The 27,897-nt window shown below is 42.8% G+C and overlaps 1 protein-coding gene across 1 annotated transcript in view; it reads right to left on the reverse strand.

Moving 5' to 3' along the window:
• The window catches only part of LOC134910171 (sulfotransferase 6B1-like), a 61,071-nt gene that overhangs the window by 29,074 nt on the left and 4,100 nt on the right, over nucleotides 1-27,897 (reverse strand). The window contains exons 2-4 of the mRNA XM_063917896.1: nucleotides 5,007-5,116; nucleotides 3,913-3,999; nucleotides 1,279-1,405 (exon numbers count right to left, since the gene is read on the reverse strand). Coding sequence (XP_063773966.1) covers nucleotides 1,279-1,405; nucleotides 3,913-3,999; nucleotides 5,007-5,116 — 324 coding nt within the window. The remainder of the gene's footprint in view (nucleotides 1-1,278; nucleotides 1,406-3,912; nucleotides 4,000-5,006; nucleotides 5,117-27,897) is intronic.

The raw sequence follows: 27,897 nt of genomic DNA on the forward strand, positions 1-27,897 counted from the left end.
ACATTTGAAAAGAAAAAATTATTTGAAAATCCTAAATTGTTGACAGGGCCGGTTCCAGACCTTGTGGAGCTCAGGGCAAAAGTTTCCTTTGGTTGCCCCCCATGTTTAAAATAGGCTCAGTGCGTACTGAAGGCTTGCAACAACAATATTTGGGCATGGGGGTACGGACGGTTTAACGGTTAGCATTACTGCCTCACAGCACTATAAAGAGGGGGGCCAGAGCTGTCAGTCTCTCTCGCTATCGCCTCTGGCCTGCCCTGTTCCCTACCTAGTCTCCGAGTCAGTGTGCACCCCCTCTGCTTTCCCTCCTCCTGCACTGTGGCTGCCAGTACAGTTTCCCACAGGAATAGGGGGGGGGTGGGTGGGTGGCAGGGCGCCCTCTAATTTTTTTGGTGCCCGGAGCTCGTGCTCCACTAGAGCCACCCTCGCTACACCCCTGTGCATAACTTCAGTTCTAGGGCCTTTACAGATTCCCTGTTCATCTCTGAATGTACACAAATAATATTTTCCATCTATATTTTTAGGAATCAGACACTCTCAATTGTTGGGATCTATGTATTTCAGGAATCTAGCAAAGCCCTTTACGGTTGGAAAAATAACAGTTTTGGCGGGTCGGTCCAGTTTTCACCTTTCACCTGGAATGTTTAAAATAGCCCAATGTATTTATGTTACAACACATGCAATGAAAAGCTATCCACTGAAATTGTTAGCTGAGCATCACAAATGTTTCTGCATCTATTGATAAGTGAACAAGGGGCAAACGCAGGATTTCTAGAGGGGAATTCCAAATGCAATCCGCAATCAGCCACGCTGCAGAACATTGGAGCAAGTGTGGGAGTCTGGTGGAGGAGTAGAAGAACCTAGTACCAACCCTAGACATATATGTACACATTAGTGTTTTTATATACTGGATAATGTATGGAATACAGTATTAATAATTAACAATATAGATGGTCTATGGTATAGGCTGTAACAAACATATTTAACTAATATAAATAACATAAGTGGTAAGAAAAAGTTAAACATCCCATAATAATTAAATAAATACATAAACTTAACAGAACCAGTAGGAAACAGAACTGCACTTTCTAATCACACATTCTCCCACCTCATGGTAAGGCACCTGTTTCTTCTTCTTGGCTACTCTCAGGTCCAGCGCACTGACTGGGGGCTCAAATCCACACATACTGGTAACTTGGTAACATAATTTGAGATGCAGTTCAAGAGAAGGTTCCCCCCCCCCCCCCCCACGTTTGCCTATGCGTACTGATAAATTACCGTTTCCACTTATAAAATCTTGGAAAAACAAGTCCCAAGAGCTGTACGTAGGAAGCACAGGATTGCAGTTTGTGAAATGATAATAAGACACCGCTGTGTCCTTTGGGTTCCGAAGAATCACCAAGATCTGTAACAAAAGAGGACAGACATTCAGTGAAGTGGGTTACATATAGTAGCAATTTTTGGGGTCAGGATAGCCAACTTGATGAGTCCACATATGGCATGTTATTTACTGTGATTGCAGAAAGATATTGCAGTTCATGTATGAGAGAACTTGTTCATCTACAGTACTCATGTTTATAAAACAATGCAGACCTGTCCAAGAGAAAAACTCTTAAGCCGGGTACACAGTAAGATGATATCGGGCCGATATGTCATTACCGGGCAAATTGGAATGACATATAGGGTATATCTCTCCGTATGTTTACCCAATATGTGGGTGCCCGCGGTCGTATGCGATTTTGCCTGGTTGGCCGTTCTGCACGGCCATCCGGACAATATTGCATGTGGTGCTGTGCTGTGTAATGAAAGAGCAATATGTGGCTCCGACCTTCATTAACTCGTTCTGGTGTGTACACATGGACATACAGTATACAGCATGTTGGCCCACCAGGCCAACATATCGACTGGGTACACATCACGTAGTGTGTTCCAGCTTTAAATAAGCCACCAGGATTATTTATTTTTCAGTTGTTAAAGGTAGTTAGGTGTTCATCGAGTAGAATATTATGTTAATTGTCTAGAATGTTTAATTTACTATAGACCACTAGAATTAAAATACTAGTTGATACAATATGAAGAACAAGGTATGCTCTGCATGCAAAGGTTTATCTACCCTGTAGAACATAGAGGACTTTAGGCAGATGACGTCCTCCTCACGGTAACGAACCCCATAATTTTATCTGCCAAACCTTTTTGCTGAAGTGGTTACACTTCTCAGCTTTGTCCAACTTTACAATAAATGCAAATCAGATGGAAATTCTCAACTTCTTCAGTCCTCCAAAACAAAAACAGCTTCTTAATTTTCCCTTCAATTGGCATCCCAAACAAATGTAGAACTAAACCTAGGGATGGTGCTTACTAAAATAATCGATCACCTCTCACAAGACAATTATCCCCCACCACCATCCTTTTTCCTTGTCAACCACATAAAGAACGACCTAGAGTCTTGGCATAACCTTTGTATCTATTGGGTGAAGCATATCACTTCAATAAAAATGAACATCCTCCCAAGATTGTTGTATCTCCTCTCTACCTTACCTAGTAGAATCCCTCCTTCATTTGTCTCTTTACTTCAAAAGTAAATTGAACAATATATATGCTCTGGTTAAAGTATGCAGATTCAGGCCGACATCCTACATAGGTCCCCTGCAGGCTGCAGTAGGTGGGCAGAGCATTACCAGGCATCGTAAAAAATATCACTCAGTCTGACTGCGCATTGTGGCAGTGTCAGGCAATTTTCCCATTTGTTCTGTCTTTTGACTACTCAAAGCCTACAGACCCCAGCTAGCATGAATTACAGCCTATTATCCACCTCTTGTTGTTCATTTGGAATGCTTTGTAACAAAATGGCCAGCTTAGCTCCTTCCTCATCCCCAATTAATTCCCCTGTGGTGCAACTAAGATTTCATTCCTGGCCTTTCATGGCACACAGTATGTCTTCTGTGTGGTTCAGGGCAGACATCCTGCTTCTGAATAATCTCCCTTCAGCAGGGGAGTTTTAAGATTTTCCTGGTTTCTCCAGATGGCAATTTAACCAGTATCTGTGGCTTGCACATTTTTGTCATGGCGTTCAAACTCGCCAGATTATACCAGCTTCCGCTTTTGAAAATCTTTGCCTCTCTGGCCACTCTTCAAATGGCTTTATCTCAATGTTCCATAATACTATCTTTTGCACTTCAAATGGAGCTATAGACCCATTTCAAGTTAACGGGACACTGATCTTAATGTGTCTCTGGACTCGTCAAAATGGGCTGAAATTTTTGAGGGAGTTACAGAATTTAAGATTATTGTTCAGTTAAATGTAAATGCCTACAAATTATTGTGTAGGTGGTACAGAATCCCCCCTAGACTCAGTGGGATCTTCCCTGGTACCTCAGATGCATTCTGAAGGGACTTTAACCAATCAGTATCTCTTCTGCACATATGGTACCTCAATGTTAGCCAATTTGAAGAGATGTTAGTTCCCTGACCTTTGATGTCCTTAATCTGCAAATAACATTTGATCCTATATACCTGTTGCTTCCACTACCCATCCATGACTTTGCAAAGAACTCCCTCCAGATGCCTTGATATATCACGTGTGTCACATTTCTGCCTCCTGGAAGCAACTATTATGCTATGTGTATAGGTCTTGTGAGCTACACAGTAAACCAAACTGTATCCTGGTTCCATGTATGAGGATGCAAAGATGATACTATACAATTCCACACAATAATATACAGCCATGAGTGTATTTATATAAGCTAACTTTCTATATTAGTCCAACTGCTTCCAAACAAGTTCTTAAAAAGTGTGAAATTAAGGGAAGGAAAGTATGGAAGGAAATTAGCATAATAATAATAATAATAATCCTTTTTGCCTCTTTTAGACGAAAAAAGAGCATAACTAGTTCTAAAAAAGCAGTTACTATACCTTGGTCTTTTCATGGAAAGATTTAGGGATACTATCAAAAGTCAGATGTGATGCTAAGAGTCGTGGTGATGGTTGTTGCTTCAAGTGCTTTAAAGAAAACAAGACAAAAATATTACTGTAAATGTCTGAAACTGCATTTGAAAAGGGGACAAAATGCAAAAGTGTTCAGAGTAGTAAATTGGCCTTGTCACTGTCTAAAATCACACAACAGCAGCAGAAAATGGACCATGCAAATCAAGCTGTGGGAATATGTGCAGGTCAGTACGTTCTACCGCTCCAAATTCAGTAAGCAATTGTTTGTATGGATATCACTTTGTGCACTGGGGCACGGTCATGCTGAATCAGGAGAAGTCTTCTCCAAGATCTTACCACAAAGTTGGAAGCATATGATTCTAGACATGTCATTACACACCGTAGCATTAAAATTTCCCTTCACTGAAATAAAGGTGCACAGGCCAGTGCATGAAACACATGCCCAGGCTATTATTCCTTCAGCCTCTGAACCTTATAGTGGACTGTGGGCAGTAAGCATTTGGTTAGTGAGTGTCCTCTTGAAAATCTGGGAATGGATGAGAGCAAATGACAATTGACCATTTGCTCCTAAATTCCGTAAAACTGTCAAAAACGGTCATTCGGACAAATTTGTTATATCAAATGTAAATTGCCTGGTTGTATGCTTAATTGTATTCATCTGTTAGCAATGGGGGTGGCAGTAATGGGCAAACACAGTAATTAGATTTGGTCAAGTATTTGTATGCATGTACTGTGCATTGTATGTTACCACAGAAGAGTTCTGCCAAAAACATAGGCAGCAGGGTTCGCCGTGCGTGGAATAGCTCTGGGCTCCCCCGCCAGGAATTTTCAATTAAACTTTTCCCCATACCGTAAAAACCCTGAGCTAACTCATTAAATTAGTGTAAAATGCAGAATCATTGGTTATCCCCATGCATTAAACCCCAGAAACTGCCTTTTATTACTGACTTTTCCTTGCAGCTCCTGGAGCTGTGAGAAAACCTCCCCGTGCAGGGTATTCCCTACTAATTAAATCAGGAGGCACGAGTAATTCCCCTATAAATGTTACATTTTATGCAAACCTCATATCTCTCTGCTTTCCCAAATTCAAGCACACCACGGTCAACTGTGGGTTCCTTCTTGTGCACCGCAAGCAGCATTTCATGAAGTATCTGTACTGTCCAGTTAGTTCCTAGAGCACAAGAAATGAAACGGTTTCATACTTGACTAACTTATTGTACAGGGTTATACAGTGTAAAATGGAAAATATTACATTTTGTTAGATATTTTTCGTTTAAGTGGTTTTGTTTTTATTAAATATTTAGTATTACATATGCAGGACTACAAGGGCATGCTTTATCAGCATGTTACAATTGTAATGCACACATGATTAAAATGTTTTAAGTAGTGTCAAAGTCGAAAAATATCCTGATACATATGCCTTGTACTAACCCCTCATGCACATGCCCGCTGCACATGCGCATGCTCTGCTGTGCGTGCACAAATCCGCAATTTGCGTAAGATCGCTCCGGCGATCACGCGCGGTGTATGCGCATTTATGGTAGAGTTTGTAAGCGTCTAGCGTGCGACTCGATCATAACATATTTAATCCACATAGTGTGTTTTATAGTGAATATTCCCCTTAACAATGTCAGAAAGTATGTTTAGTTTAAAACGGTTCTTGGACAGACAAATTCCTCTTTGCATGATGGGAAGGGTCAGATAAAGGTTGAATGGTGGTGTCTAGTATCCAGCTGTAGAGTATTTTAATAGTAACATTTCGGTGTTGGTTAGGAAGAGAATGCTCGCTCCTGCGCATAGTTATGTACAAAAGTAGTTTATAGACATTTACTATATTTGCTGTTCATTATCCATGCGGGGGGGATCCAGAGGATACCACCCACTACAGCAGTTGGGGAGAGACACAGCCCACCTGTTCGAACCCACCTATGACCTTTTGTTATAATGCAGAGACACATTCCTGTGTCCAATGAACCATGAGATTATAGGGATCATTGTATTGTTACTGTATGCTGTGTATATAAGGACCACCATTGCTGGGCCAGTCACTCACTCTCTCTGCAAGGTTTTCACATTGAAGGCTGAGGGCTGGAATCCAGGACGCGCTTGCGAATCATCCCCATGTATGTAAGTTTCTATGTAGCCATTTTGTTATCCTCTGTGTTTGCCATTTGATCTCATTGTATACTCATTCTGTTTGCTTGTGTTTGCGATCGTTCGCTATTGTTCATATTATTCCTTGTTATTCTGTTTAGATTTTGATGTTAGTTTGTAGTGTATGATATGTATTGTTTAACCTTTTATTAGAATCTATCCACAGTCTCAGTGCTGTGTTGTCACTTTCCTGCCAGTGCTTTCAAAGTGGTTTAACCTGTTTAAGCATTGTTAAGGTGTATAAGCATTGTTAAGGTGTATGCACTGCTGATACTTTGTATCTCCAGCGCTACTTAAAGTTTAAAGGTATAGTGCTTTGCTGCTAAGGTTTAAAGTATAAGCATATCCTTACACTGTTTCATTACTTAAGGTTTACTGTATATCATTCTGTGAGCGTCTGTGCCGCTCGTGTCTCGCGCCCACGGCCTAGCGTCTGCTACGCTAGGTGCGTACCCTTACGGTACTCAGTGCGCCAATAGCGTACTTAGTCTGTAATAGAATATAGCTTAATTTTGAAAGGTAATAACTTTATCAATTGGGGGACTCATCCGGGCCTCCTCATATCCGCAACCTAGCGGAACCAGGCAGACTTTATCCATCAGCAATGGGCGGGAAGGTAGTATCCCCTGTTAGCCGTTTGGTGGTTGGGGATACAGTAGTGCTGATCAGATAAGCGTCTGCTCCGCTTGGTTTGTAGGGATGCTGGTGGGATCTGGAAACCGAAAGGTAAGAACGTTAAGCTATTGTCTTTTAAATCTGTTTTAATTTCTGTTTGGTGCCAACTGCGCACGCAACACATGTAACACACGCACACACCTGTACTCTGCATAACTGACCATATTGTTGCAAAACAAGGTTCAAATGAGTCATATTGTGTTTGATTCAGATTGGATTGCTTATCTGTTTAAGTAGGTTTAAAAGTATATTTAAAAGTTGCTGCAAAAGCCTTGATATAGTGTTGTTGTTTTTTTAACTCAGGCCTAAAATAACTTCAGGGGCTTGCATGGTGATTTTTTTTTGTGACAAAGGAAGCCGCATGGTCTGTCCTCCATTTTGTGTAACCCTCATGGATGTGGAAGGGGGAGGAGCAGCGGCCATTTTTGGAAGGTCAATTTTTTTTTACTAAATAGCTGATTTTCAGTCTGCTCAGGAATAATCAGCCGTCCTTGGTCAAAAAGAAATCACCATTTATGAGTTACCAATGCATTTATTTAACCCATGCCATAGACAATTACAAATAGATTCAGATGGGGTTTAATAAAAAGTTAATAGTAAGATGAATATTTGATGTAAGAACGACACACAGATATAAAACAAAGTTGTTTTTTTTCCTTTCTTCTTCATTACCTCCACGATTCTGTTAAACTCTGCTTGTTGTAAGATAAGCCATTGAAATGCAAATTAACCTGTGCAACAGCTTTTTTTCCTGGCAGTGAAAGGCCACCTTTACAGACAGTCAAAGGCACATTCATATGCAAATTAGAGGAGTGAATGGGTCTCGGGAGACCAGTGAATAGAACATAGATATAATATTATAATTGTGTGTGTGTGTGTGTGTGTGTGTGTTTATATCAATGTATGTTCTGCAAGATAGCTATCCAATATGAATCATACTATTGGAAGCATTGATTAGTAGATTAATTTAGACCTGCATTTTGTGTATTTTCACATATCTACCTTTCTGTTTGCCATTAGCATTGATCACGTGCTGAGAAAATGTGTTGCTATTTAGTTAAAAGTAAGATTAATACTTAAGGGAGTAATTGTAAAACACGCACGCAGCCTGACCCAGTTATAAAGGTTATACAGGAGATACTGTGTGGTGCTTGGTAAACGATTATAGTTAAATATCGTTTGCATTTATAGAAGCGTGTTATTTGTGTTACTGCGGACGTATCCGGCCTGTGTACACGTGTCTCTGACCAAGTGCGAGACAGCGTACGCAATGCAAAGGCCTACACACGTGGCGTAAATTACGCAACGTGCGTACAGATACGCCCACTAAATACAAATCACACGATAGCATTGTTTTAATAGTAGATACGGAAGCCACGAGATAATAGCACAAATTTGTTCAGTTTCCAAAATTTAGTTTAAACAGATCCTCCTCTCGTTGCATTACCTCTGGGATTAGCCTGTGTTACCTGAATGAAAGAAATTTTCTGTACAGAAAAATCAAAGTATATATGAAGTGAAATAGCATGTGTATGCAAGTAAAAAAAATTTTGGTGTGAACCTTGGAAAATTCGAGATCTCGTAGAAGGATACCCGTGAAGTGAACACGTGGTGGCGTGGGAGAAGGCCATCTCACGTTAAAAGTGAATAAGGTAAGAGGAGCAATTAGTGTTACAGCAGACCAGGAAGTCCGCGAAAGTCAGAAATCCGTTAAAAGTACCTATACGAAGTTCTGAAGACCCTGACCTAAGAAAGGTCAGAGGTAGTGAGCGCAACCTTGGAGGTTGGCGCAGTACCCATATAGGCCCGTTTTGAGAATACGCTCTGGCTGAAGGTTTCGCAGCCTAAACAACCGATTCCGCTGGTCGTTCTGCGGATAAATAATAGTTACTTATACGCATTGCGACTGTACCGCATGTAATTGTGTGCATTAGTTGGTTACCTTGATACCCATTACGCAATTTGCGTACGCTTTGCGGGATCATAAACACTATTTGTACTTTCTAACGTGATTTGTGTAGGTTTTTTTTATTTTAAGGGAGGTTCGCTGTTCACTCAGGAATTCTCCAGCAACTGATACTTACTGGGGAGGGTAGCATACTCCCACACGCCCCAGTAAATAGAGGTTACATAGGGGCCCTGGGTTGAGTACGCCAGCGCTGAAGCAGTGTGTGGGCATATTGGTCGACGTGGGCGAGAGTGGGTGAAGGCACTCGTTGGACTTTCACCGTTGCCTTACCTCTGGGAACGTGGTTTTTGTAGGAATTCGCTAAGAAGGCAATACCTGCAAAGAATGGGGGCCAGTTGCTCAAGTAAGGGACGATCAACCAGGGTTCAGGTTGATATTATTCCGCGGCCAGCCGGGTCGGCGAGGTACATAATGTGTGAAAAATATGGATCACATGCAGAGGTTAATGCAATGAGTGGGAAAGTATGACTGTGAACGATGGGGAGAAGTTTCCCAGGGTAGGCAGTTTTAATCCTGAGGTTTTGCAAAATTTAAGGAGAAGGATATGTCTGATTAAAATCTCAAAAACAGAGGATCAGACACACAATCTGTTTACATTTATGGCAACAGGAAGGGGAGATACAAAGGGGATTAGCTCAAGCAGCTAGTTCCCATTTTAGCAGGAAACTGATGGCAACTGGAGAAACAATGGCTACAGAGAATGGTATACTGAGATATGATGATAATAGGGCACTTAATAAATGTATTAATGATGTTAATAGTAAGCATAATAAATGTAATAATGATAGAAGTAAAACTGATAAATGTACAAATTCTAACCCGTGCAAGTTGCACCCCATGTTAAACTTCCCTCAGGATCACAAGCAAGAAAGTGAGCCCGGCATGATGTCGGCACTTTTTCCAGCAGCCATTATACGAGACACCCAGGTGGGCACGGCCCAATTGGTAAAGGCAGTAGTCAAGCCCCCTTACGGAGGGTCAGGTGAGGTCGTGTCCACAGGTAAGTACGGTATTGTATGTTATGCACAGACAATTGCACCTCACATTGTAGAGTATAGAGAGGTAGCGGTTTCTGTATTAATGGATGGTTTAAAGGAAGTGTTGAGAACAAGGGTACAGACCACTCAACCTAATTGGAAAGGTATGTCGGTGGCTGCTTTGAGAGAGACCGCTATTGAGCATGATCGGAACATCGTAAGACACAGGGAGTCACAGGGCGGTAAGCAAATGACAATAAGTAGACAGGCCCTGACAACGTAGCCACATCAGCTTATGCCCCAGACCCCTGTGGGTAAGTCAAATGTGATAACATGTTATAACTGCCAGAGGGAAGGGCATTATGCACGAAATTGTATGTTTAACGACCCATATAAGGTATATAAACCCCCTAGACAACTACATAACGCACGCAATTGTAATCAGGGATCATATAGGAAAGATTTTGGGCCGCACCTGTAATTTGCAGCCAGTGAAGTTGATTATTAGCCTTGATAGTAAGCCTGAGGTTACAGTCGATGTAATTGGTAGGTCATTCCTTGTAGACACAAGGGCGGCCAGGTAAACTCTGTGATTTATCTTTAAAAATTTCCTTTTCATCTCTAACGTTCACCAGACAGCTCAAACGTCACATGTCTACTTGGTCTTTTCAGAGGTCTACCCAACCCCAGTGTATCTTACCAGCATCGTTGTGTCTGGCCAAACACAAAGGGTGGAGAGTGGAAATACTGGTGGGGGAGACTGTGCAGAGATACCGATGGACATGTTGGTGTGACAGCCTGATGGTGAACGGAAATCTGACAATGTTTCTTTTCTATTGTTCTCTCTCTTTGTTCTTTCATGTTTTACGGATGGTATGTCACACAACAGTTAGACAAATGGTAATGCAAAATTTATGCTCCTTACAGAAAAATCGCTGAGTCGGAAAGAATATCGTATCACTGGAGTGTTCGTTTTGGGAAGACTGAGAGACAGCACTGTTGAGACGACATCTGAGCAAGAAGAACAACAAGACTATAGGACAATTATTGTAACATTTTTCTTTCCCTTCAATTATTTTCGGTACCCCCATTACAACTTTCTCTTTCTCCTCCTGTAAGATGGACTCGCCCCAAGAGACTGCAGTCCGTGTTTTCCTGTTGACCCTGTTGTTGACCAGAGCAGTCTGTTTCGGTGAGAGTGCCAGTGAGGTCGGGAAAGGATCTGGAATGGGTTCTGATGACTAGGATGGATTCATAGAATTCCGAGAGCAACACAATCACCGAGCAAAGGCGAGTATCAGAAAATGATCTGGTAGCCATGACACTAGCAGACATTGTGAAGGATTGTTGGCTGAAGAGAATTGTATATGTGGGAATTGTGACAACATGGTTGAGGACGGGTGCATCCAGAGATGTCAGTCCAGCATTAATATCAATATGGACCGTCATCCATTGAGTGACTATCACTCATTAGTGGGTAAGGTTTTAAACCAAACGGAATGCTGGGTGTGCTCACAAGTACCTCAAGGTCATAGAAAGTCAGGACTAGTGATATACTCTTTGGCGATAGATGAGGTACTTGAATTGAGGGGTGGGAGACCGGTGGACAAGAAATTTAATATTTCTAGGCCTCCTAGTTTGAAGCTCCACCAATATCATGTGGATAGGTCCTTAATATGTTTTAACATTTCCAATCCCCGAAAGCCGGGAAATTGGGAAGTGACATGGAACAACCGAACCATGACATTCTCACACAGAGCCGATAGAATGCCCATTGACTCAGAGCTTATACGCCAAATAGCCAGCAGTGGTAGATATTTCCAATATAGGTACACTCTAGGAAGTAGGCCCATGCGAGTTGGAGAAGTATCACCAGGATACTGTGCGCATGTCATACAGCCTGATACGTGTACTAGTCAGATGAGAGAGTTAGGGATAGGATTTTTCACCTGGAAGGTTTGTAATATGGTGATGTCATATTCTGTCCCATATGTCCTCCCCGATGATGCATATTTCATATGTGGGAGGAAGGCGTATAAGTGGCTTGCCCCAAACTCAGAGGGATTGTGTTACATTGGAAGAGTGTTACCGGAAGTAATGACCATTACCCATGATAAAATGAAAGACGTTCACCGCAATGCTCAAGCTCCTTACACTCACACCCATTATGAACACATTGTAAAGAGACACCTTATGGATAGGATAGAGCATGCAGCCTCTGATTTGATCCACGAATCCACCGGGATTCAACTCCTGCTCGCGCTAGATATCACCCGTACCGCCAGAGGAGTTATAAATTTTAGGTATATTACCGCGCTAGCAAACCTGATAGACAATATCACCGAGATGTATGATGACACCTTCAGGTATACTGGGAGAGAATTGCAAGCTTACAAAACGGAACTGATCCAGCACAGGATGGTTCTCAATTACATCACAGCAGTGACAGGAGGGTATTGTGTCACCCTAGCAACTCAGTATGGAGTGAAGTGTTGTACGTATATCACAAACAGCACTGAGGACCCAACCGAGGTCATAGATCAAAAGATGGACGATATCTTGCAATTGAAGTGGGAGTTCCGAAGGAGACACAACCTTACCCTTGCTTCTGTGGCTAATGAACTGACCGGCTGGGTATCATGGTTGAACCCACGCAATTGGTTCTCAGGTTTAGGAGAATGGGCTCAAAATGTTATCGTACCTGTAGGGAAATTCCTCTTATGTATCCTAGGAGTTGTCATAATGATTGGGTTGATATTCAGATGTGTTCGAATTTTAATGAATTGCAAGCGAAGTACCAAATTGATGAGTTTGAGGAGCGAGGGCATTGTAACAACAACTAGTTTAATTTATGACCCAGCAATCGAGACAATGTTGTGATAAAACGTGATTCCACGGTCCGTTTCTTTCACCCGTTTCTCCTTTGTTTCTTCTCCAAGGTAAAAAGACACCGACTCGGAAGAAGATCTTGATGACCCATTATACAGACCATTTATGAACTTTGTCACAGCCATTTGATGAACTGTTAGAGACTTTAATTTTTATGGACACTTGAAGAGCTTTGCTTGCCACACAGCAAAGATACAGCAATCCAGACAAGACTTCAACAAGACATCAACAAGACTCCAACAGACGCCCAAGGACGACCACATATATATTCATACGAATGCATTTATAACGCATGTTTCTTATCTTCATCTCTACTATCTTCAGGTAGTGACACACATAGTCGACAGGTAATATAGACACATATATTAGCACTCACATATTTTCCCCTTTCATGTATCATCAACTAATGTGCACCCAATTTGTTGGAACTAAAAGCCGAAAAGAGCTCGGTAGAGTTTGTTAGCCCACTTACAGACCCTTAATACGGGATAAGAAGGATTCAATGTATACTTCGCAATACCTCAAAGCTTATTTTTAGAACATGTACGGCACGATGATACATGACCCCTCAGACATGGATTTCATACATACATGCTTTTTACTATCTCACTAGGTCATACATTTCCCACCTTCTCCTCTCCTCCCTACTCCCAATCATAATAAGGTATTTCATGGTAATATATATTTGCTGCTTAATTGTTTAGATAGTGGCAGTTATTGTTGACTGCCAAAGGGTGGACTGTCAAAGTCGAAAAATATCCTGATACATATGCCTTGTACTAACCCCTCATGCACATGCCCGCTGCACGTGCGCACGCTCTGCTGTGCGTGCACATATCCGCAATTTGCGTAAGATCGCTCCGGCGATCACGCGCGGTGTATGCGCATTTACGGTAGAGTTTGTAAGCGTCTAGCGTGCGACTCGATCATAACATATTTAATCCACATAGTGTGTTTTATAGTGAATATTCCCCTTAACAATGTCAGAAAGTATGTTTAGTTTAAAACGGTTCTTGGACAGACAAATTCCTCTTTGCATGATGGGAAGGGTCAGATAAAGGTTGAATGGTGGTGTCTAGTATCCAGCTGTAGAGTATTTTAATAGTAACATTTCGGTGTTGGTTAGGAAGAGAATGCTCGCTCCTGCGCATAGTTATGTACAAAAGTAGGTTATAGACATTTACTATATTTGCTGTTCATTATCCATGCGGGGGGGATCCAGAGGATACCACCCACTACAGCAGTTGGGGAGAGACACAGCCCACCTGTTCGAACCCACCTATGACCTTTTGTTATAATGCAGAGACATATTCCTGTGTCCAATGAACCATGAGATTATAGGGATCATTGTATTGTTACTGTATGCTGTGTATATAAGGACCACCATTGCTGGGCCAGTCACTCACTCTCTCTGCAAGGTTTTCACATTGAAGGCTGAGGGCTGGAATCCAGGACGCGCTTGCGAATCATCCCCATGTATGTAAGTTTCTATGTAGCCATTTTGTTATCCTCTGTGTTTGCCATTTGATCTCATTGTATACTCATTCTGTTTGCTTGTGTTTGCGATCGTTCGCTATTGTTCATATTATTCCTTGTTATTCTGTTTAGATTTTGATGTTAGTTTGTAGTGTATGATATGTATTGTTTAACCTTTTATTAGAATCTATCCACAGTCTCAGTGCTGTGTTGTCACTTTCCTGCCAGTGCTTTCAAAGTGGTTTAACCTGTTTAAGCATTGTTAAGGTGTATAAGCATTGTTAAGGTGTATGCACTGCTGATACTTTGTATCTCCAGCGCTACTTAAAGTTTAAAGGTATAGTGCTTTGCTGCTAAGGTTTAAAGTATAAGCATATCCTTACACTGTTTCATTACTTAAGGTTTACTGTATATCATTCTGTGAGCGTCTGTGCCGCTCGTTTCTCGAGCCCACGGCCTAGCGTCTGCTACGCTAGGTGCGTACCCTTACGGTACTCAGTGCGCCAATAGCGTACTTAGTCCGTAATAGAATATAGCTTAATGTTGAAAAGTAATAACTGACTTTATCAGTAGCATTATAAATGCATCAGGATAATGCTGCCAGCATTCTCGTTTTACCATAGTGACTGTCTAACTAACATACTATATGTATCCCAGACTAGTGAATTCTAAGCAGACTTATTTTTTTTTTTTTATTATTTGATCTGAACTTGGCAACTTGCATGGTGATCATATTTTAAATGAAGTGTACTGAATGAGCAAAATACAGTGTGTGCAGGCTACATCTACATGTAGCCAGGACAATAATAACATATAAACTGTGCTGTGGTTCCAAATGTTAACTTTATTAAAATATCATTTTAAATCTTAACAGTGTATTAGTTGAACAAAAAAAATAAAGTTTAAGTAAAGCCAGGGTGCTAACTTGCCGGGTTCGGTGGCGCTGGTTTCTCTGGGGTTCTGCAGTGGTTACGCTGCGGGTAAGGGTACGCTGGTACCCGCTGCTGTGATCTGGCTGTGGTCATTGTTCTCCCGCTTGCGTCTGCTTCAGTATCAGGTAGCTGTGACTCCCATAGGGACTCGCATGCAGACCTGGTCAAAATTTAAGGGACATGCACGCCAAACATGACATCTAGTTTGATGTGAGATTTTAATCTCTCTATAAAAGGGGGTCTCTGAGCACTGAACAGAGTATTGGCTCCTATACTGTACTCCAGCGTTGTAGCCTTGTGCTTACAAGTGCTCTACCCTTGTGTTCTGTTCCTAGTTCATATCTTCCCCATGCTCTGTTCCCGATTCTTGCCTTCCCCGTGTTCCATTCCATGTTCCTGCCATCCTAGTGTCTGCCTCCTGATCCTGTTTCTGTTCTTGACCTCCCATCCAGCTCTGTATTATCCATGTTAACTCCAGTGCATACCAGCCCCATACTAGGGAACCCAGACAGAGGGCCACGGCCTGTGTTTTCGGCATAGCAAGGCCCAAACCTCCTTGCACAGGGACCCAGTAAACACCACTGGCATGTTAGATGCTCTGGGTCTCAGTCAGTCAATCTCGAAGCACGGGTTAGGATCCATTATCTCTGAGTTGTGAAGAATGTTACCTTGGGTGCAAATGCAATGGATCCATGATTACAGGTTTCTTTCTATCGCTGTACTAGAATATATGTCTTGTTAATACACTTTGGGGGCCATCAAATATACTCGCAAGATGAATTCTTTGTAGTGTATGTATCTAGTGGAAAAACATACTGTAACTTAGCAATAGGAATATCCCATTGCTAAAGTTAAAGCTCATTTTACTAAGGGGTATATTGATTAAAGGGAGATAGAACTTCTCCCTGTTTAACAACTTGCCTGGTGCAACCAATCACAGTCAGAAATGCTTACTGTGCAGCTGCTGGAAGAAAATCTTCCAGCAGCTGCTGTTCACAAAGCAGGGGTTGATCTAGACCAGTGGTTCTCAAATTTGGTCCTCAGGACCCCACACGGTTCACGTTTTCCATGCCACCCAGCAGCTGCACTGTGTATCACCAATTGTCACATTTTAAAAATCTACAGGAGACCTGCAAAACATGAACCGTGTGAGGATCGAGTTTGAGAACCTGTGATCTAGACTGTTTTTTCAAGGGGGCGATTTAATATTTAATCCTGACTCTTCCTTTCCTGTCCTGGCACATCTCTTTTCTTGTTCCAACTCTTCCCCTTTACAGTTTTTTTTTTTATATATCCTCAATTTTACTCCATGTTACATTGTAGTTTATTATAATTGTTTTGATTACTAGTGTTGTTAGTGCTTAGAGTGTGCTGTGGACCTGCACGCAGCCCAGCAGCTCCCCCCCACACCCCACGGCTGAGATTAGTAGCCGCAGGGAAAATGTCAGAAAGCAGCCCCTCACCTTCCTTGTGGCCACCCTATAGATGCAGAGGGGAGCAGCTGCCATGAAAATATAGAGTAGCATGGGTCGCGATGTCCAATCATCGATGGTTTGATATTTCTGGTAAGTGTGTATACTTACCTGGATCAGCAGCTCGTTCGGCAAGGCAGCAGGTCCACCGACATATCTGTCTAGTTTGTACCCAGCCTAATTTAGCAGTGTACAGGATTCCTGATACTGCAGCTATGTACAGCTTGTACAGTATTAATACAGCTTGTACAGTATAAACTGCGGTGACAGACAATAACCCTGACATTCATAAATAAAAACCTCAGTTCTGAATCCAGCACTTTGCTATAAACACAAAGGATGTGAAGAGGGGATCAGTACTAAATGCCGCCGTCCGGAATCCCGGCGGTCGAAATACCGACGCCGGAATCCCGACCACACAATCCCAACAGGGGTGGCGAGCGGAACGCAGCCCCTTGCGGGCTCGCTTCGCTCGTCACGCTGCGGGCATGGTGCCTCGCTACGCTCGGCACACTATTATATTCTCCCTCTATGGTGTCGTGGACACCCACGGAGGGAGAATATGTCAAGATTGTGGCGGTCGGGATTGTTGCAGTCGGGATTCCGGCGTCGGTATTTCGACCGCCGGGATTCCGTCTGGCGGCATCTTGACCGCATCCCGTGAAGAGAGCAGCAGCTTTGGTGTAATCTTGAACTTTTCCTACAGTATCTAGTATTTATTTATAAAATATCCTTTTTTGTATGGGTAGACAATTTCTTTTCATGAGTTAACATTTTAACAAAGATCCATCCTTTGGCTTCTTCTATATAATTATTTATACTATATTCATTTAACACTCAATATTTATTATCTACTACTAGTGACTATTCTAATAAACTTTATGAAACTACTCAAAAATATTGCAAATTAGGTTACTAAATGTAATATTTTTCCTATCTCAAAAATACATCCAAAGATGAATTTACAAGCATGCAAAACAGTAAAAATATAGGCCCTCATTCCGAGTTGTTCGCTCGTTATTTTTCATCGCATCGCAGCGATTTTCCGCAAACTGCGCATGCGCAGTGTTTGTACTGCGGCAAGTAAATTTGCTAAGAAGTTTGGTATTTTACTCACGGCATTACAAGGTTTTTTCTTCGTTCTGGTGATCGGAGTGTGATTGACAGGAAGTGGGTGTTTCTGGGCGGAAACTGGCCGTTTTATGGGTGTGTGTGAAAAAACGCTGCCGTTTCTGGGAAAAACGCGGGAGTGGCTGGAGAAACGGGGGAGTGTCTGGGCGAACGCTGGGTGTGTTTGTGACGTCAAACCAGGAACGAAACTGACTGAACTGATCGCAGTGGCAGAGTAAGTCTCGAGCTACTCAGAAACTGCTAAGAAATGTCTATTCGCAATTTTGCTAATCTTTTGTTCGCAATTCTGCTAAGCTAAGATACACTCCCAGAGGGCGGCGGCTTAGCGTGTGCACTGCTGCGAAAAGCGGCTAGCGAGCGAACAACTCGGAATGAGGGCCATAGCTCGATCAAAAGGTTACAGTAAAAGATATTAAATAATAGCTCATCCAAAAGGATGGGTAAGTTGTGCCATACTTGCCAATTCTCACTGAATGTCAGGGGGGCGCCATGATTGCACCTTACCCACATGTAGCTGTTACATACTCGGGAGAAAATAAATCTGAGATATAAAAAGTAAAATAGGATCAATTCCCTGCATTGGTTATTATAAGGCACAAGGGCCCTCATTCCGGGTTGATCGCTCGCTAGCTATTTTTTTCAGAGCAGCGATCAGATAGTCACCGCCCACGGGGGAGTGTATTTTCGCTTTGTAAGTGTGCGATTGCATGTGCAGCCGAGCGGGACGAAAAAATTTTTTGCCGTTTCTGAGTAGGTCTGAACTTACTCAGCCCTTGCAATCACTTCAGCCGGTCCGGTCCCGGAATTGGCGCCAGACACCCACACTGCAAACACCTGGACACGCCTGCGTTTTCCCTACCACTCCCAGAAAACGGTCAGTTGACACCCATAAACGCCTTCTTCCTGTTAATCTCCTTGCGATCGGTTGTGCGAATGGATTTGTCGCTAGGAGCCTTGCACAGCAACGATGCTATTTTTATCCGTACAACGCGCGTGCGCATTGCGGTGCATACGCTTGCGCAGTAGTAACCTGATCGCAGCACTGCGAAAAATGGCAGCAAACGATCAACTTGTAATGAGGGCCAATGATCCCTATGGCTACATGCAGTTTCAAATAGGGGTACTCATGAACACTAGAGAATATATATACTGTATGTGCCAAACTATAACTGCTTAGGGGCTCATTTACATTTGGATATTAGTAAATTTTATGGACACGCTTCTCAGACAGTGTACCTCCACTTTAATGCCACACTCATAAGTGTTGTTTTCACAATACCCCTGAACGGGATCAGTATGAAATACCGGCGGTCAGGATGCCAGCGGTCAGTATACAGACAACGGCATCCTGGTGTCAGTATGCCAGCAGCAGGGCGAGCGCAGAGTCCCCTTGTGGGCTCACTGTGCTCACCGCGCTGCGGGCTCGGTGGCTCGCCACAGGTTCTATTCCCACGAGTCGGAATAGCCCCCGTGAGCCAGGACTGGCTGGCGGCATTGTTGTCAGCAGTTGGGATTCCAGCATAGATATCCTGACCGCCGGAAATTTAACTGCATCCCCCCTGCAATTCTTTTTCAAATGTAGGCAAGTATGAGTTAGACACCTGTCAATCCTCAAAAAAGAGAACAGAGTTTGGTGAGCGCTGTTGGTACAAAGTCCAAATCAATATAAAAGCAAAACTTTTCCATAATAAAAAACTAGCAATAAATCCAAAGTTCAATTAAAGTAAATCTGTAAGACACTATGCCAAACCCTGGCTGAGGATGATAGTTTGGTAGGCAAAAGAGTTCAAATCTTTATGAACAATAAAGTGCCAAATTAGATAATAGTTAAAGTTGTCAGAAGCTGCTCTTATTAAAGCACAATATTGTCCATGGCAATTTAAACAATAAGTGTATATTATATAAGTGTATATACAACAAATAGCATACATCTCCACCAGTACTCACATACCTCTGGGTGCCAATAACACTATGGCCGCTGACTATCAGCAGCCTCAAATCGAGCAGTTCTTCCAACACGCAGTCCAAATCCTAGTAAGTAACCTCTGACAAAATGTGGATGGTAAGTGGGCAGCCACCCCATTTATGCAAAACACCAGGTTCGAGCAGTACACCGTTTTCAGAAGACGGCAACAGTCATAGGTAATCTACAGTATACTGTGATCTTGGGTCCTCTCTAAGGGACATATTTATTAGATATCAGGCCCTAGTCCCAATAATTATAACTTATTATAGCTACTATTCATGGCAATAAGAAATTAATTATCGCCCAGATAAAAAAAACAACCACAGGGAAAGGGGCTCACTTCTCCGTCAGTGTTACTGTGCATGCAAGGTCTATTGAAGAGTTTTGGGGAAGGATCCCTCTCCTAGTAACTCTAGCAATCTGTAGCTCATAGATTATAGCTGCTAATGCCATCTGGCGAAGGTGTTAGCTGCCCAGGCCAATGCTTTCCGGAGCTTGATCAGTTTGGCATAAAAGTAGTCCCCAATAGAAATCTACGGGGCTGCTATTGTGTGCAAAAACTAGGGACCACAGCAGATATAAGAGATACTTGCTTCAGTCCCCTTCTTGATACATTCAAGGGATGCTGTAAATTTGTGGATATCCATTGCAATTGTGATTTTCAGGCTATAGAGCTGCTAATCTAAGCAAGTGAAGCTGCTGCCCTGGAATAAACAGAGACACCTACTGGAGATATCACAAGCTCAATCGCAATTGCGTACACATTCGTAGCCTATATGCAAGAACGCGGGAACATTGAAAGCTAAGGGTAGCCCTATGGATATGCAGACTGGCCTGATGGCGACATGTTTCTCTACATACATGATCGCAGCTGATGGCAGATCACTTTTCCTTGAAATCCTCATTGCAAACGAGTTTACAGAGGCATCTTTGCACGTATGCATTGCAATTGCTGCATGCACAGTCTGCCGATAATCGCTCTGTTGGATGATAATTGGCCTTTGCTTAGAAACATGAATTAGGCCATATATCTGGAAAATTTAGTAAATAGTCCCCTAAATCCTATCCGGTCACAGCATCTTCCAGTTCACTAACACACTAATCAACAGAAGCAAAGAGTGGTTAAGCATACAGTCTCAGTACAGAGCCTGATTTGTCTGTCACAAGCACACAAAAAGAAGATGCACCCATAATAGGGTTTATAAAACTAAAGGGTACAAAGTATTATACTACATGGAAGTTTGCTATTGAAATGCAACTAAAGCATAAAAGGGAACAGTAGATCCTGGTAATAGTAAAATGGTAGAAGTCCAGACTATGTAGTGAGAGCCATGGGCACCATATGCTTAAGAGTGGAGCAACATGTATACTCCATAATTCATGAGGAGATGTCAACTAAAAACATGTGGTCAGCACTGCATGAAACATATCAGGATGGGGGTCTCATAAGAGGAATACATTTGGGACATGCATTATACAATACAAAGTTATTTAAATGCAGAAGTATGAGTGATTATATAGACAGGAGGATGTCTGTCAACCAGCAATTAAAATCTTTTGGAGTAATGATGATGAAGAAATAGCTACAGCCATGCTGCAGAATTTAATACCAGAGTGTGACTTACTAGTTTTCACGTTGTGACAGCAAAGTTAACAAAAGACAGTTAGAGCAAAATCCATTACAGTTCCAGGAACCTGTACCCTGTCAATTGCATTGCAATCAAAGAGTGATAAATTCTGAAAGTTCAAGTGTAGTAACTGTTACAAGATAAGTCACAAATCAATTGACTTCGAACAGAAAATGTGAATCCTTTGCAAAGTCAGAAATGCATCTGCAAAGATGAGTCAGTCCTGAGTGTTACAGATAGCCCCAACAGCATTGTTTGTGTATTGATTCAGGCACAAAGCATTTCAGCTAAGTGGTTCACCAAGTTAATGGAGTGTAACTATATTACAATCAAAGGGATTGGGAAAAAAAGTGCTATCAGATACAAAAGTAAGGACTATAAAAGCATGCTTAAAAATTAGAACAAGAACAAAAGTTACAGAAACCCAAAATATGTTTTGTGTACCAGAGATGGGAACAAATCTTATAGCCATCAGTGTTCTACAACAAAGAGGCCACATAGATCATTTTGCTAAAGGAAAGTGAATTATGAGAAACAGGAGTGGGACAGTTAACGATACAGACACAAGGTGTCAGCAATTGTATGTCCTTGATACACAACACTGCTATGCATTAATGACAAAAGAGTCAGTCTTTGAAACTCTAGTATAGAAGATTTATCTACTTTGGATATGACAGTTTTCAAAAGCTGTAGAGTGGGATGGTTACAGGAATGTCAGTGACAGAGAACCCCGATTTTGAGAGCTGCATATTAAGGAAACAGTTGTCAGCTGTTTCCAAAATCAACAAGCAGAGCTACAAAACCACGAGATAGTACTTTCAGATGTGTGTAGTCCAATGGAAGTAAAGTCTGGCAGTGGATATAAATACTTTGTGATGTTCAAAGATGACTTCAAAAGAATGACACACATAGCATCAGAGAGAAATCTGAAGTGGTGAAAAAGATTACAGATTATGAAAAACTTGTACAAAATCAGGTCACAGACTCAAAAACCTGAGATCTGATAATGGTAGAGAATGTGTCAGAGAAATGGAACAAAGAAAGCATGAGACAATATGGAGTAGAGTATCAATCGACCAATGCCTGTCCTCCTGAGCAAAATGGTATGCCAAAGCAGACCTCTACAAAAAGCATTCTCCTACAGTTGTCCTAAAATACATAACACTTTTTGAAGCGTGGTCAAAGAGAAAACCACATGTTAAATATCTGAAAACATTTGGAAGTACTGCCTATGTGCATCTCAAAAATATTTCCAGAATCAGACCCTTTCTCACCCTAGATTCTACTTAGACCCTCATCCACTCATTGGTCATCTCCAGATTGCACTACTGTAACCTCCTCCTAGCCGGTCCCCCTGATGTTAACCTCTACACTCCAATCTGTCCTCCAAACTGCTGGCTGGGTCATCATCCTTTCCAAACATACTATGTGTACCTCCCCTCTCCTACAAGCCCTACATTGGCTTCCCTTCCCATTCTGAACTCTATTCAGTTTTCTCACACTTACAGACTTCACCCATTTTTGCCTCTTTTACATCTCTGACCTCATCTTCCTTCAGACTGCCGCCCACCCTTCTAGTTCTTCAAATGAATGTCACCTCTCCTGCCAACTAACTGATTACTTTCTCTCAATCCTGCCTCCAAGATTTTGCCCATGGTGCTTTCTACCTTTGAAATTCTCTTCCGCTCTTTATCGGATTGTCCACCTCTCTACAAAACTTCAAACAGGCTCTCAAGACCCACTTCGCTAAACCCAGCAATTTCTCAGTCTAACCCTCTGACCCTTGTTCACTGTCTACCCATGTGTCACCCCTGTTTATGTGCCCCTCCCCTGAATGTAAGCTCTGACAAGCAGGATCCTCTTACCTTGTGCACTTTGGCTTCCATACCAATACTATCATCTACTCCATGCTTCCTTCAGTTGCACTTAACTATTGGTTTCTGTCACCTTGCTGCTTATTTGAGTACTATGACACCTGATGCAGTAATGTTTTTGCTATGTCTTGTAATTCGCTGTTTTCTTGTGTTTATGTACTTTGTTAGGAGCTGCAGAACATTTGTGGTGCAATATAAATAAAGGATAATAAATTAGTACACAAAAAAAGAAGATGCAAGCTGGATTCAAAATCAGTAAAGTGCAATATGCATGGCTATTGCCGTGAAAGTAAAGGCTTCAGCTTGTGGAATTCAAATACCAGAAAACTTGTTAAGTCAAGAGACGTTAAATTCAAAGAAAAAGTGCAAGTTACAGAAAATCTACACTTTGACATGTATTACAAGTACAGATCCTTGCACATCTTACAGTCTAATCATGGCAAATGCAACTCATTTACTGTGGTTAGTGTGCCAACAGATGTGCGCGGGCACTGTGCATGCACCCACGATTCATAGGATCGCATGATGTGTACACTCCCATCAACGTGCCACAGCCTGCCATAAATAGTCACAATTGCAGCATATTCGCATCTGTGACCCATTTGCGGGTAAGATGAATGTGGGCACATCTGTATGTGTCACTAGACATGCCAGTAGCTGGAGATTTATCTGAACCAGAGAATACCAGTGTGGAAGTTCAACTACAGAAAAGATCTTCTGCAAGATTAAATTTTGGCAAACCACATAAGAGAAGTTATGAGGAATTTGCAAACATCACATTTAGTGAACCTTAAGATATCCAGAAGCCAAAGTCAAAAACTGACTGATGTGAGTAGAAATCTTAGATCGGAAAAGAGATTTTGTAACACTTAAAGTCACATGTGCAAAAACACATAATTGTGACAGTGACAGCAGTCCAAAGATTTGAGTTAAGTGACTGTTGCCATGGTCCATGCTGTCACTGAGGGGACACTTGCTGATGAAACTACCATGAAGGCCACACCAAAGCCATTTGCTATGTCTTTAACCTCACCTTTCTTACAGGTTGCTTCAAGAAAGAATTATTTGAATGTTTGTTAGTTCCTCCAGGGAAGCTTCATTCCCTTACTAAGATGGCTGCTGTAGATAGTGCTGCACATACACGGCGCCACCTTGTTACTATGTAGAGTAACATAGTGGAACAAAGAAAGATGTCTCCCCCTTGGCTCAATAGAGTTCCATCCATGTAGCTGCTTTTACTACTGTTCAAGCAACCCTGCACCAATATGGATTACATGTACGTAGTGACCTGCTACAATACCTCTCTGCTGAAAGCGCTGCTTCATGCTTAGTATGGCTGTACCTACTATTCTTAATAAACCACACCACTGGTTAAGCCACTGGACTGTTAAATGTGTCAAGACACATTCCGCTGGTGTGTGCATACTTTTGCCATACCACCACATAAGATGTGTGGTGTAGGGCCTCCTTGTATTACACAAACTATACCAGTTATAGAAACGCCACTTGCATTTATAATGTAGAATTGAATAAAGGAAGGACAAGTGTTGAATTATATGCCTTTAAGATGGATTGTGTTCTAAAGCATTATCTAGTGGGACAGTACTGTATCTTTTACTAGATCAAGTAATTGTAAGTGAAGATTGTGTTTTATGGCTACTAACTGTTTCGCCTGGACAGCTGACAAATTCAGCCTTAGATGGACAGTATGGATTATAAATAAATAAATAAATCAAAAGTCCAGGAAATATACATGTATGGTGTATCATTTCATGCTTTTATTAATCTAGTTCTAATGATATAGTTCTGCTGAGTATATTAATCCATTTCTGATGCTACTTTAACCATAGGATCTGCACTTACAGATTGGGTACTGTTTGCTTCATAATAGCAATATGCCAAAAGAAGTTTGACCTCTCCACAATGAGTGTTTTGTTGCTGCTAATACATTTTAAACTTAGTGTATTTACTTTTCTTATCATAAACCTCATATAGTCTGAGGATTGTCCGTAACATAAACCATAACATCTTAACACTTAACTATAATAAATAAAGACACGGAGACTTGAATTTGGCAGAAATTGTTAGCTATTTATTTAAGTGAACTATTAACTGTGAATAATTTAACTAAAGTATGGTGGCCAGAAAGAACGGCTAAACAACCCTATCCCATAGATAACTATCTTATAACACAGAACTGACGTAAACCTTCCAACAAACAAATAGGTATCCGCTCAACCTCCATCCTGACTACCCACCCGTGAAGGTGATGAGGCTGCCACCCGTGAAGGCGGTCCAGCAGATGTAACCCCAGTCAGCGAAGGAGAGCGCACCTAAAATCAACAACCAAATGACCTCCAATTCACTCTTTAATCCAACAAATGTTAATTTGCCGTTCTTTCCCGCCAACAGCGAAGTTCTGTTCTACAGAACTACGCACCGCCACCATACCCCTAACCTACCGAACCAACCACCGAAAACAGATCCTCCAAAAACATAGTCCCTGTCCTGTCAAGTGCACACCATCCGGTCTAAACAAGTAGAAGTGCCGAAACTTGATCGCTGATGCCAAACCACAGCACCGCCATGGGCCACCACAAACTTAGCCACCGCGGCATTCACCTTCTGGCGAGCCACATCGATCGCTCGACCATCCACCACTCCACGCCAACACAACCGCGGCACCATACAAGACCAGATAAGCTTACAGCCTGGCCAAGCATCAGAAATCACTTGCAGATCCTGAATAATGGGCAATCGAAGATTCACTGCCTTCCTCCTACCTAGGTCGTTCCCTCCTAAGTGAATCACCAACAGTTTGGGGATGCCAAACCGCCGAACCTGCTCCATAAGCTTCGCTTTCAGGTCATGCCAAAGCATACCACGCACAGCTATCCACCGCACATCATCCGAGCCCACAAAGCAAGGAGCCCCTTCCGTAGCCAAAAATTTGGCTGCCCAATAAACATAGGAATGGCCAATCACCCACACATCACACACATCCACCCGCCAACCTAAAGGGGGAAAAAACAGATAAACAAATGTGAATATGTGAGGTAAAACCAAACCCAGCCCAGAACAGGAACCAACTATCAGAACGAGGATCTGCCAAATAGAAAAAATTTGAATAGAGGACTATAACTTTCCTCTTGAACAAGCTTCAGGCCAATCGAAGCAACAGAAAGACACAAAAGGAAAAACCAAAATAACAAAAAAAAAGGGAGGGGTTAGAGCTGGGGGGGGGGTTTGGGGGGAACACAGAATAACTCGGCTGGAGGTGAAACGTAAAAACCTGCTGAGGAACTTGTAATTAGATGCCAATTAGCCGAATTGAATAAATTAAGCCAAATTAGTTCGTCAGTTCAGGCAAAAAATTGCGAAGCACTCCAGACCCCCACTGCCAGCAGTGGCGAGTAGCTATCCATCCGAGTAGGGAGGACAGGGGAGACAAACAAAACAGCACGAACACACTGAACTGAAACACATAACGCAGTAAACGAACAACATGTTAGTAGCAACAAACTCGCTTACGCAACAGCGGGCCGAATGTAACGCTTATAAGCCGCCGACTTCCAGCGGCCCAAAGCATTAATTTCGTCCACAGCGCGCCCTGCAGATGCTGCGGAAATGGCGGCCCCGATTCTAAAGGAATGTGAACTAAAGTCCCGAGGGGAGAGGCCCAAACTGGACAGGCAGCGCCGCATCATCCATGTAAATTGGTACTTCGTCAATGGCGACCCATCGTAAAGTGTAGCAGCCAAGACCCCTCAGACAAGGGCCTGACCTCCGCATACCGACTAGCCAACGCCACCGGACAACAGTCCTCACCACCCGATGGTGCCAAAGAGATCCAATGACCTCTACCCATCTGATCAGTTTAGGAGCAGCGCAGCCTGCACAGCATGGACCCCCCACCCACGACAACATCCGTGCGCCGCATCATGGCCTCAGACTTCTTAGAAGCCGCAACCAGCTCAGAAACCCTGAACGCGCCATGGAAATCCATAGAAAAAGCCAGCTGAAACAGGAGTGCTTCAAAACGGGAGTCCGCCACCCCCGCCACCAAGAGGGAAGAAAGCAGGGACGCATCAATAGGGCGCCGACTATCAGGAGGGACCGGTGCCGAGCGCGCCCAAACTCTAAGCGCCCTTGCCAGCAGGAAACCCTTCGTAAAATCCGGCATACCCTTCAATTTAGAATCAAAGGATATCCCGGCGAGGTATCGAGACACCACGGCCCTCGATCTCCCCGTTACGAAGAGTTGCCAAACGAAGTCTAGAAACAAGCTCTGACCCCTGGTACCTTTAGGCCCTTGGTCACGGGAAAAGTCTTCCCACTCCTTCCAAGCCCGACGGTATCCAGCGAGAGTGGACGGAGCCAAAGACAGCTCTGCTAGCCCTTCCAATCCGCCATGATGACCTGCCAAACATAAGAAGGGCAGGGCAAACCTGCCGAATCAGCCTCCGGGGCCAGCAAACGGAACCTATCCCACTGCCCCCTGGACAATGCATCGGCGATCCCATTATCAACCCCGGGGACGTGTTGAGCCCTAAACAGAATATTGCTGCGCATACAAGTCAGCACGAGTCGCGACAACACCCGGAGGGCCTTAGCTCTTTGGTTGTTAACCGCGTGCACGACCCCTAAGTTATCGCAGCGGAAGAGAATACTGCGATCGCGAAGGCGCTCTCCCCAAACCTCCAAGGCTACCATGATGGGAAAAAGCTCCAGCGACAACAGGTCTCCGGTCGGCCCCTCCCGCGACCAAGACTCGTCTAAGTAACAACCGAACCCCGACGAGCCCGCCGC

The sequence above is a fragment of the Pseudophryne corroboree genome, chromosome 4 (genome assembly GCF_028390025.1).
Source record: "Pseudophryne corroboree isolate aPseCor3 chromosome 4, aPseCor3.hap2, whole genome shotgun sequence".
NCBI classification, from domain to species: domain Eukaryota; kingdom Metazoa; phylum Chordata; class Amphibia; order Anura; family Myobatrachidae; genus Pseudophryne; species Pseudophryne corroboree.